At 59.4% G+C, this 12,346-nt stretch overlaps 1 protein-coding gene across 1 annotated transcript in view; it reads left to right on the top strand.

The window, feature by feature from the left end:
* The window catches only part of CSPG4 (chondroitin sulfate proteoglycan 4), a 45,683-nt gene that overhangs the window by 19,305 nt on the left and 14,032 nt on the right, over positions 1-12,346 (top strand). Inside the window, exons 2-5 of the mRNA XM_040493316.1 lie at positions 4,051-4,214; positions 5,628-9,170; positions 10,499-10,981; positions 11,343-11,519. Coding sequence (XP_040349250.1) covers positions 4,051-4,214; positions 5,628-9,170; positions 10,499-10,981; positions 11,343-11,519 — 4,367 coding nt within the window. The remainder of the gene's footprint in view (positions 1-4,050; positions 4,215-5,627; positions 9,171-10,498; positions 10,982-11,342; positions 11,520-12,346) is intronic.

Genomic DNA, 12,346 nt, shown 5'->3' with positions numbered 1-12,346 from the left:
GGGGAGGCAAGAGGCCCCAGGCCTCACTCTCTAAACTGTCTTGGGGCAAGGGTGGTGCTCCCAGTTACAGCCGGCACGAGGCAGGGGAAAAATGAGCCAACGGCAAAGAAAGACAGGGAGAGGCAGAGACAGGCAGCAGGGTGGCTAAGTGGCCAAGACCGAGACGGAGGAGATTAGGGAGAGAAAAGGGGAGAGACAGTCTGGCTAGCCCCAGGGGTTTTGAAGACTCAAAAGGATCAAGGTCTGCAGCAACTCCCACCCCCAGTGCCTGGAAAAGGGGCCCCCGCTTGAGACCCTGCCCCTGGCCAGCCTGGGAGAGCACGGTGGGAGCCTCATAGGCAGAGATACTCCCCACATGGTGACCCTTTGTCCCAAGAGCCTGCTGACAGATGAGAGTAGAGTATCATGAGGGAAGTAAGCCTCATGCTTAGGGCCCCCAGAGGCAGGACTCGGGTCCCCATTCATAAACACGTTAGGAGTGCCCCCAGGGAGACAGGAGATGCCGGCACAACCTGCGCCCTGGCAGAGGGTGGCTTGCTGGGGGACGTTGGCCCAAGCTTCACCTCCCCGTCTGAGAAGGGGCTTGGGGGGGAAAGACAGGCTCTTTCTGTGCCCCCAACCCTCGTCTCAGGAAGAGGGATGGAGCCACTCTGCCTTGGCCCAGACAGAAGCGCCCTGTCCGTGGGCAGGAAGGGTGGGAAGCTGTGGGATGTTCCACCTTCAGCAAACCTCTGGGAGGGATGGACGGGCGCCGGGCGGGGGGGCGGGAACCCTCCAGGAGCACACGGCCCCTTTCATGGGGCCAGGCCCAGCCAAGTCACGGCGGGCGGCGCCGAGGGGCAGGACGGGCCTGGGCACAATCACTGCTCTGTCCTGGCAGCTCCCAGCCCACACGCGCACACATGCACAAACACACAGCCTTATGCAAACCCAAAACACACCCCCAGCCACCCACACACTGGAACACACACGAAAATAGACCTCTATGTAGTCCTGGACACCCACCTACCTACCGTCTTTCAGGTAGAGAAACCCAGACATGTGGCATTCTTTCTGCCCCTCCCACTTACCCTCCCCTTGGGGCCCTCTCCCCCCCCGCCCCCCCCCACCCATGCTAAAGTCTTGGCACCACCCAGGCAGCCCACACCATTAACCCTCTGCCTACCCATATCTGAGAGCAGACTTCCCAGACCAGAAAGGGAACTTCGGGACTAATCCCCACGACAGAAGGAGGGACTGGGAAGGAGTGCCCATTTTACAAAATGGTGACATTGAGGTAGACTGAGCCCCTTCTCCTGGCCCCAGGGGAAGCCCACACAGCTGATACAAGCCTGCACTGGTGTTTGATGGATCATGGGTCTTCTTGAGCCAGGAGAGTCAAGGCCAAGTCTCCAAGCAGCACTGATACCTTCTCTCCTCCCCCAACTGCCCTGAGGCCGCAGTCAGGCCGAATAGGCTGGCCCTTGCTACTTTTCCCTCTACTCCTCTGTCTTCAACTGTCCCAGAACCTGTATATCCCTGCTGCCAGTCTCTCCCTTGGCCTTGCTGCCCATTGAAACCACCCATTCCTCTCCCTCTCTCCTCCTCTACACCACCTTCACCTCCCCAAGGAAGCCCTCTGGGATTGACTCCTGACTCACTTCTCTATCCTGCACTGTCTCTTCTTCATTCACAGCCCCCCTCCAACAGTCTCCCAGAACAGGGTTTCTGGGTTCTTGGAAATGCGGCCCATCAGAGACGATAAGGGGCAGCAGAAGGAGACCAGGAGGTGGGGGGAACGACACCGTCAGAGTTTCCAAAGCCCTGGCCAGCAAGACCTCAGAGGCCTCTGTTGGGGCGAGGGGGCTGCCTGGCCTGTGCACTTCCAGCAGCACAAGGCAGCTTGTGTGAGCGCTTCCCTGCCCAGCCCCACAGGAAACAGCAGGGCCCAGCCCCTCAATAGGCTCATTCAGACCCCAGCTCTCTGGAAAGTACCTCTACTTCCTGCCACCCTCCCACTCTGGCCTGAAAAACCAGGCCAAACAGGCTGCCGCACTCCCCTTCTGGGAGGGGGCTGGAGGCAGGTGGTTCAGTGGTTAGAGCCAGCCATCTACTTCACTTCCTGCCTGGTGTAGGCCCTGGCCGTGACCGTGTCACTCATCCACCCTTAATAAGAGGGAATGTGGATGGGTGTGTGAGCTCACGCCCACTCAGGAGAGGGAGACGGACCCCTTCCCCTTGCATGGCAAACAGGTGAATGTTTAGCTTTCTGGGAGAGAGAACCCTGATTTGTAGCGTTTGCTTCTTTCCATTGTATAAATGTTCCCACCGAGCAACATCACCTGGCTTGCAAAAATCCTGAAAATTTAACAGTCAGCTCTTGCCAGCTGCTATGAGCTCCAGGCTGCCAGGGTGACGGATCCACCCTGTGGGGGCCACTTGCCCCCGACCTTCCTTTCGACTGCCCTCAGTTTAGTGAGCTGCATTTTGGTCTCAAGAATCAAGGAACGCCCTTGCAGATACGGCGCCCCTGCAGGTGCCTGCCCCCTGTCAGCTCTCTGGTCTGCCCCTCACTGGCACCAAGCTCTGCTGGGTCTGCTGGGCTTGGTGGTTCTCATCTGATACCTTTAGCCCCTCAGACGAGGTTCTGGCGTTGCCAGCAAGTTCTGGCAAGAGGAGTGAACTCAAGGGGTTTCGACTCAGCCTAAGAGCAAGAGCATTATCGTTCTTGAACATCTGTCCGGACTCTTCCAGTGGCCGATGCCACATCCTCAGGCCCATGTCAGCTGGCTCAGGCTGGCCAGGGGCACGTGTGTGGGCTGGTGCCAGATCGTCCCTATCAAGGCCATCAGCCTTTACTCACTCACACGGGGTTTAAGAGAAGCCCAACAGAGATGAGTCACCTTTTTAACCCATTCCCGTCTCCCCTCCCTTCCCTAGCCCTGGACATCTGGGGACAGAGTCAAAGTTATATTTGGCCCTAATCTCTGCAAAAGGAATAAACCAGAAATTGTTGCAGCTGGTTGGAGGTCAAGGGAGGCTAATTTGGGGAAGCTGTTTGGAGGAGGCGGCAGCTTAAAAAGAGGAGGTATCCCGGTGCGGGACAAAAGGGGCCCTGCACAGTGACCACTGACCTTGGGAAACCCCAGATATGGCCTGCTTAGGCCATGTGGACCTGAGAGGCCCTCTGGCCCGCTCTCCAAACCTTTGGCCCCTCCCAGGCCTTGTCTTCAGACAGACCCAGGCTTGGAGAAGTCAGCTGTTGTTCCCCAGCCGTGGTGGAAACAATAGGGCCGGATCTGACCACTCACCAGGGACTATCAATAGCTCTTCAGCAGGAAGCAATATGGGGTGATGTAGGAAGTTCTGGCCCATTTGGGGTCCGGCAATGCACATGGTCTCCATCTGGCCTCAGAGCCTTTGCTCCTTGCTGGACTCAAGCTGATGAGCTGCCACCCCCACCCCCAAAGACAGCTGGGAGCACGGTCCAAGAGAGAAGCGGAGATGGTGGGTACCACCACCAGGCCCCAGCCGTGGCCCCAGCCCACCCACAGAGGTAGGTCATGGCGTGGAGAGTGTTGCCCAAGAGCCAAAGCATGGGGCATGTCGTAGAAAGAATTTGAGCAGGGATCAGTTTGAGGTAGGAACGGTTCTCCTGGAACTCCATTTCTGGGGGCTGCGACCACCAGGCCAGGTGACACAGTGAGGGATGGTTTCCCTTTAGGCCCAAGAGGGACTAGACCCAGAATGGAGAATCCTCTAGGGCCCAGGAGAGGAGAGTCAGAGCTGGCAGAGGCCCCTGGCTCCAGGAACCATTGAGGAGGAGACCTGAGTTGCTTGGAATGGCTGGGTCTGGCTTCCTGTGGAGCCAAGTCTGGGCTGGACACAGGTGAGGCGGTGCCTTCTGGTGCCAGGACCAGGCAGGTGACAAGGCAGTGCCACATAGGAGAACTGTGCGGCCGCACCAGCATGAAACCCCCTCCCTGCAGCCCAGCCCACCTGTGTTCTCTGCAGTACCTCTCCTCCTCCAGGCAAGAGTCTGAACTTTGACCCCAGCTCCCTCTCTCCCAGCCTCCTTCTTTGGTGAGAACCACCTGGAGGTGCCCGTGGCCACAGCTTTGACCGACATAGACCTCCAGCTGCAGTTCTCCACGTCCCAGTCCGAAGCCTTGCTTCTCCTGGCAGCAGGCCAGGCTGACCACCTCCTGCTGCAACTCTACTCCGGACGTCTGCAGGTCAGTGACATCTCCCTGCTGGCCTCCTCCTCCAGCTTTGAATGGCCCCCAGCCAGTTGGGTGGCCTGGCGTGAGTCACTTTCACCTTGGGGTCTCTAGGTCTCCACTGTGCAATGGCAGCTCCAAACGGGGGACTCCCACACAGATGGGCTGTGCCCTGCAGCCCTCCACCCACACTTCCCCCCACGACCCCCGACCGGGCTTGTGCTTTACCACACCACCCACCCGCATTCCAGCCCCCAAGTGGTCTCTCACTGCCAGGCCCCCGCTCATTCCACTCCCTCTGCCTGGGCCCTGCCTCACCCCAGCCCCGCCTTGAGTGTGGACATCGCTTCTTCCAGGAGGTGCTCACCTGGGCTGGGTACCCTCTCCTGGGCTCCCAGCAACCCCTGCAAATCCCTCTGCCCGAGCACCAGTCACCCTGCAGCTCCGTTGTCTGTCCATCATGGTAACAACCAGCCTACCAAAGCATCTCCATTTTTCCGTTTCATCCTACAAGTCACCCCCAGCTTTATTAGCAAGGAGTCTTCTGGCTCTGTCTTGAGGCTCCCCCCAGCCGTGAAGAGTTTGAGAACCTGAGGCCTTAGTCCAGATTTGGGAAAGCCATCTGTTTCCACACCCCAGCGGGGTGAGGACTATGTGTGGTCATCCATCTGCTGCTGTCATTGCTTCTCACTGCCACAAGGTGTCACTGTTGAACAAAGGCCTGGTACAGCCTGGCACTGATGCTCTTCCCTTCTGCCGGGTACGGTGATGCCACAGCCCTGTGGAGGTGCTCCGTACTTGGACTCCCAAGGCCACAGTTCTTAGTTCTCTGCTCTTTCAGTTCCCACACTCTGCCACCACCCATTCTAGCATAGGGTTGTGGGAACACCACACCTGAGTCAGTTCTGGTGCCAAGGTCACAGAGACAGAACCATGTTCTTCTCTCCCCAAGGATCCCTCACCTCAGGTCAAGGAGCTTTTGTTTACTTAACCTTCAAAACAGAGAGCTTCTGATTGGGCCCCCATCCCTGAACAGTGACCCAGTGACCCCAAGGTGTCCAGGGGATTCCCACGTGCCCATTTTTCCAGGGGTGAATCTTCTGGATGCCAGGGTGGTTTTTCTGATGGCTCTCACTCAGAGGAAAGTGGGAGAGAATTAAAAATACAGGCTGAATCTCTAGGGAAGCATCTTGCTACGTGTCATTCCCTGATTCACATCAGAGGCCCCAGAGCCCATCCAGACCCAGCACAGAGATCACTTTGGTGAGCGTTTGGGGGATGAGTAAAGAGGTGGCAAGAAGGGGACGGGGTGGCATGAGAAGCTCTTGTCCCAGGCCCTCTGCTCTGGGGACTCCAATGTGGCAGACCAACTGTGTGCTTACAGTAAAAGCGGATGGATCCCCACTGCATTCCTCCCTCTCTCCTCAGGTCAGACTCACCCTGGGCCAGGAGGAGCTGAAGCTGCAGACCTCAGCTGGGACTCTGCTGAGCGATTCCGTCCTCCACACCGTGCAGCTGACTATTTCCGACAGCGAGGCCTTGTTGTCAGTCGATGGGCTCCTGAATGCCTCAGCCCCAGTCCCGGGAGCTCCCCTAGAGGTCCCCTATGGACTCTTCCTGGGGGGCACTGGAAGTCTTGGCCTGCCCTACATGAGGGGAACCAGTCGGCCCCTGAGGGGCTGCCTCCATGCTGCCACCCTCAATGGCCGCAACCTCCTGCGACCACTAACGCCAGACGTGCCTGAGGGCTGTGCTGAAGAGTTTTCTGCTGATGACAGTGTGGCTCTGGGCTTCTCTGGGCCCCACTCACTGGCTGCCTTCCCTGCCTGGAGCACTCGGGATGAAGGCACCCTGGAGTTTACACTCACCACTCGGAGCCACCGGGCGCCCCTGGCCTTCCAGGCGGGGGGCCGGCATGGGGATTTCATCTACGTGGACATATTTGAGGGCCACCTGCGGGCTGTGGTCGAGAAGGGCCAAGGCACTGTATTGCTCCACAACAGCGTGCCTGTGGCCGACGGGCAACCCCATGAGGTCAGCGTCCACGTGGATGCTCACCAGCTGGAAATCTCCGTGGACCAGTACCCCACACGCACTTCCAACCGTGGGGTCCTCAGCTACCTGGACCCACGTGGCAGTCTCCTCCTTGGGGGGCTGGACACAGAGGCCTCTCGCCACCTCCAGGAACATCGCCTGGGCCTGGCACCGGGGGCTGTCAATGTCTCCCTACTGGGCTGCATGGAGGACCTCAGCATCAATGGCCAGAGGCAGGGGCTCCGGGAGGCCTTGCTGACTCGCAGCATGGTGGCTGGCTGCCGGCTGGAGGAAGACGAATACGAGGACGACACCTACGGCCCGTACGAAGCTTTCTCCACCCTGGCACCTGAGGCTTGGCCAGCCGTGGAGCTGCCCGAGCCCTGCGTGCCTGAAGCGGGGCTGCCTCCTGTCTTTGCCAACTTTACCCAACTGCTGACCATCAGCCCACTGGTTGTGGCCGAGGGTGGCACAGCCTGGCTTGAGTGGCGGCACGTGCAGCCCACGCTGGACCTGAGCGAGGCCGAGCTGCGCAAATCCCAGGTGCTGTTCAGCGTGAGCCGCGGGGCACGCCACGGGGAGTTGGAGCTGGACATCCCCGGTGCCCAGGCACGGAAGATGTTCACCCTCCTGGACGTGGTGAACCGCAAGGCCCGCTTCGTCCATGATGGCTCTGAGGACACCTCCGACCAGCTGGTGCTGGAGGTGTCAGTGACTGCTCGGGTGCCCGTGCCCTCCTGCCTCCGGAGGGGCCAAACTTACATCCTGCCAATCCAGATAAACCCTGTCAACGACCCACCCCGCGTCATCTTCCCACACGGCAGCCTCATGGTGATCCTGGAACACACACAGAAGCCGCTGGGGCCAGAGGTTTTCCAGGCCTACGACCCAGACTCTTCCTGCGAGGGCCTCACCTTCCAGCTCCTTGGCACCCCCACCGGCCTCCCCGTGGAGCGCCGAGACCAGCCTGGGGAGCCAGCAACCGAGTTCTCCTGCCGGGAGCTGGAGGCGGGCAGCCTAGTCTATGTCCACCGTGGTGGGCCCGCCCAGGACCTGACGTTCCGGGTCAGCGATGGGCTGCAGGCCAGCCCTCCCGCCACCCTGAGGGTGGTGGCCGTCCGACCCACCATTCAGATCCGCCACAACACCGGGCTGCACCTGGCCCAGGGCTCCGCCGCACCAGTCTTGCCCGCCAACCTGTCGGTGGAGACCAACGCCGTGGGGCAGGATGTGAGCGTGCTGTTCCGAGTCACCGAGGCCCCGCGGTTTGGGGAGCTGCAGAAGCAGGGGGCAGGTGGGGCCGAGGGTGCTGAGTGGCGAGCCACGCAGGCATTCCACCAGCGGGACGTGGAGCAGGGCCGCGTGAGATACCTGAGCACCGACCCACAGCATCGCACGGAGGACTCTGTGGAGAACCTGGCCCTGGAGGTACAGGTGGGGCAGGAGATCCTGAGCAATCTGTCCTTCCCAGTGACCATCCAGAGAGCCACAGTGTGGCTGCTGCGGCTGGAGCCACTGCACACTCAGAACACCCAGCAGGAGGCGCTCACCACAGCCCACCTGGAAGCCACCCTGGAGGAGGAGGAGGCAGGCCCAAGCCCCACCACCTTCCACTATGAGGTGGTTCAGGCCCCCAGGAAGGGTAATCTTCGGCTACAGGGCACACGGCTGTCAGATGGCCAGAGCTTCACCCAGAATGACCTGCAGGCCGGTCGGGTGACCTACGGGGCCACAGCACGTGCCTCAGAGGCAGTCGAGGACATCTTCCGTTTCCGTGTCATAGCTCCGCCACACTTCTCCCCACTCTATACCTTCCCCATCCACATTGGTGGTGACCCGGACGCCCCCGTCCTCACCAACATCCTCCTCTCGGTGCCCGAGGGTGGCGAGGGTATCCTCTCTGCTGACCACCTCTTCGTCAAGAGTCTCAACAGTGCCAGCTACCTCTATGAGGTCATGGAGCGGCCCCGCCATGGGAGGTTAGTTTGGAGGGGGGCACAGGACCAGGCTGCCACGGTGACATCCTTCACCAACGAGGACCTGCTGCAGGGCCGGCTGGTTTACCAGCATGACAACTCTGAGACCACAGAAGATGACATCCCATTTGTGGCTACCCGCCAGAGCGAGGGCAGTGGTGGCATGGCCTGGGAGGAGGTACGCGGCGTCTTCCGCGTGGCCATCCAGCCTGTAAACGACCACGCTCCCGTGCAGACCATCAGCCGCGTCTTCCACGTGGCCAGGGGTGGGCGGCGGCTGCTGACAACAGATGACGTGGCCTTCAGTGATGCTGACTCTGGCTTTGCCGACACTCAGCTGGTACTGACCCGCAAAGACCTTCTCTTCGGCAGTATTGTGGCTGTGGATGAGCCCACGCGGCCCATCTACCGCTTCACCCAGGAGGACCTCAGGAAGAGGCGAGTCCTGTTTGTGCACTCGGGGGCCGACCGTGGCTGGATTCAGCTGCAGGTGTCGGACGGGCAGCACCAGGCCACCGCGCTGCTCGAAGTGCAGGCCTCGGAGCCCTACCTCCATGTGGCCAATGGCTCCAGCCTCGTGGTCCCTCAGGGAGGCCAGGGCACCATTGACACAGCTGTGCTCCACCTGGACACCAACCTAGACATCCGCAGTGGGGATGAGGTCCGCTACCACGTCACGGCTGGCCCACACTGGGGGCAGCTGCTCCGGTCCGGCCAGCCAGCCACAGTCTTCTCCCAGCAGGACCTGCTGGACGGGGCCATTCTCTACAGCCACAACGGCAGCCTTAGCCCTCGAGACACCCTGGCCTTCTCTGTGGAGGCAGGGCCTGTGCACACAGATGCCACCCTGCAAGTGACCATTGCCCTAGAGGGGCCACTGGCCCCACTGCATCTGGTCCGGCACAAGAAGATCTACGTCTTCCAGGGGGAGGCGGCTGAGATCAGAAAGGATCAGCTGGAGGTAAAGGACCGGGGGCCAGAGAAGGGGGGCTCTTCCATCCAGCCTTCATGCCCTGTGTGCTCGGATGTTTGGGGATGTGCCCATGGTGACTCCTGGGTCGGGTGTATGTCCACACCTTGGGTGTGCGGCTGTACCCGTGCATGTTGTATGCCTGAGAGTTTCTGGGAGAGTTTGTGTGTCTGCCTGTGAGTTGTGCGGGCCTCCACATGTCACGTGTACATGCTGTGGCTAACCATGCAGATTCCTGCCCCCCCAACCCAAGGAATCTCTGAAGCGGAGCCTGAGAGTCTGTATTCTAATAGTAAGTTCCCTGGAGGGTTTTCATGGGTACAGACTTAGAGACAGACTCGTTTGACCTCCAGGCTCCTGAATCCTCAGCTCTTTTCCAAGACCCCAAACCAGGCCTCAGGATCTGGAGAGAGCTGCTCACCATCCAAGAACCTCACAGAGCAACCACAGGCCATCTAGCAGACCTGCCAACTTGCTGTGTGACCTTAAGCCAGTCCTTGCCCTCTCTGGTACACTGCCAATTTCAGATACACTGCCAATTTCTGAGCCCCTTGTGGTTCTGGCTGTCTGGGTTTTGGGGGTGACTTTGACTAAACATGTCTGGCATCAGAAAGGCTTTGCCATGAAGGAGGCAGCATCTGAGCCGGGCTTTGAAGAGTCTGGGGTTTTAATAGGGAATGAGGAGACAGTATTCCAGGCAGAGGGAACAGAATTCTAGAATACAGACAGTATTCCAGGAAAAGGCACAGAAGCAGGAATGTGAATTTGGGAGAAGTGTGTCCTTTTGTTGCTGGACCATCAGGTGAGGGAGCACCCAGTGGCCATGGGGCTGGACCCGGGTCTTAAGCTCTGCGAGGCACGTAGTTTGTGGAGACTGTGCCTCTCTGAAGGATGGAGCGCCCTCTGGTGGTGAGTAGTGGTGATAGCAGGGGCAGGGACAGCCTCTGTGTATGTGTGTGCATGTGTGTTACGTGCATTACTTGTGAGATGTACCTATCTGTGTAGTGATATTGTATGTCTGTGTCACTGAATCTGGGGCTGTGTGATTGTGCACATCGCTCAGGGAGTGTGGGTCTCGGGGGCTGTGTGATCACGTGACTGGGGGTGTGGGGTGGTGAAAGGTGCAGCCCCTCTAACCAGCTGCACATCTGGGTGTCGTGTGTGTGAACCTGAGTGCGTGTCTGAGTAAGCAGTGGTGTCTGGGCCACTACCTGGGGGAATTAGGGAGACATGGAGACTGAGCCTGTTCTGGCCGCTTAGGGACCACAACAGCCTCCTTCTGTGACCCCTGATGGCTCGTCTGACCCTCTGTTAACCAGGCAGCCCAGGAGGCAGTGCCACCGGCGGACATCGTGTTCTCAGTGAAGACCCCGCCGCGCGCCGGCTACCTGGTGATGCTGTCCCACGGCGCCTCCGTGGCTGAGCCACCCAGCTTGGACCCAGTGCAGAGCTTCTCCCAGGAGGCAGTGGACGCGGGCAGGGTCCTATACCTGCACTCCCGCCCCGAGGCCTGGAGCGATGCCTTCTCCCTGGATGTGGCCTCAGGCGTGGGCGCTCCCCTTGAGGGTGTCCGTGTAGAACTGGAGGTGCTGCCTGCTGCCATCCCACTGGAGACACAGAACTTCAGCGTCCCCGAGGGCGGCAGCCGCACGCTGGCCCCTCCACTGCTCCGCGTCACGGGGCCTTACTTCCCCACGCTGCCAGGCCTTGACCTGCAGGTGCTAGAGCCACCCCAGCATGGGGCCCTGCGGAGAGAGGAAGGTCCTCAAGAGGGGACCCTCGGCGCTTTCTCCTGGAAAGAGGTACAGCTATTAGGGAGGCCCTGGGGGTACAGCCCCGCTCTGGGGACAGAGTGGGGGAAGCCACAGCAACTCCCAGTCTGGGCTGTTCGCAGAGAGGAGGCAGGATGTTCACATTTATGGAGCACCTCTGCTTCAGATGACTTATGTCACTCCTTCGTCTCTGGGCATATAGAAACCACTGTCCCATTTCCTTCACTCTGGGAGAAATGGTTGTCCCCATTTCCACCTGCAGAAACTGGAGCTCTGCGGGAGTCAGCCTCCTCCCACACCCAAAGGCAGAGCATGAAGGGTGCTGGGCCTGAGACTCTCTCTGGTCTCAGGCCTGCTGGGGCCTGACCTTCAGCCTTGGGCCTGCCCGCAGGTGGAACAGCAGCTGATCCGCTATGTGCACGATGGGAGTGAGACGCTGACAGATAGCTTTGTCCTAGTGGCTAATGCCTCAGAGATGGACCGCCAGAGCCATCCGGTGGCCTTCACCATCACCATCCTGCCCGTCAATGACCAACCCCCCATCCTCACCACAAACACAGGCCTGAAGGTGAGAGCTGCCCGGGATCACCTCCTACCTCCCCTCCCAAAGAGAGAGGCCCAGCCCACAGCTTCCCCTCTCCAAGCCCGTTTCCTTTTCTAAAATGGGCACCATGCCACATGCCTCACTAGTTGGGAAGAGAGAAGGGCTATTGCACTGAAAATAGAACACAGGTATGAGAATTTTATTGAACACTTATAAGTGCAGTAGGCAGCCTTGTGAGTGGCCTTGCTGTTCCCTGGATTCACTGTCAACAGGAGGCTCTTTCTATGGCTCAGGACCAGAACTCCTGAAGAAAGTCCTTTCAGGCCCTTAAGAGTAGACTCCAGGCGGAGAGTGGTTAGGGTCCCTACTTTGGCCCACACCAAGTGAAGGTCCCAGCTTGGCTTTTCAAGCCCCTGATCTTTACATCGTTGCAGAACAGTGGTGCCCTCATTCAGCAGAGGTCAAAGCTGAGGCCCAGCCAGGTCACAGAATTTCTCCTTGGTCACAGAAGTAGTTACTAGCAGAACAGAAAGGGTATGGCTTGACCAAGATCATATAAGATAGTGGATGGGCGGGGCCTTGATGCTGGCTTCTAGGGTCAACAAGAGTCATGGAAGGATTCACCTGACTTGGGCCGTCTGTAACATGAGGCACTGGACATCTTTGATGGCAGAGAATGTACCTGTGGGGAGTGGTCCAATGTGGGGAGATGGCTGCTCTGGAACCACTGGCAGGTGGCACTGTGTGGCATCTTGGCCACCAGGTGGTGCTGTCCACCGTGTTTGTGCCAGGAGCCCAGGGCCAAAGCCCCGCCTCCAAACATCGTGGTCCCCCTTCAGAGCTCTGCCCTG

The sequence above is a fragment of the Herpailurus yagouaroundi genome, unplaced genomic scaffold (genome assembly GCF_014898765.1).
Source record: "Herpailurus yagouaroundi ecotype Mexico unplaced genomic scaffold, PumYag 184, whole genome shotgun sequence".
Taxonomy (NCBI): Eukaryota; Metazoa; Chordata; class Mammalia; order Carnivora; family Felidae; genus Herpailurus; species Herpailurus yagouaroundi.
This window is presented reverse-complemented; position numbering and strand designations above follow the sequence as displayed.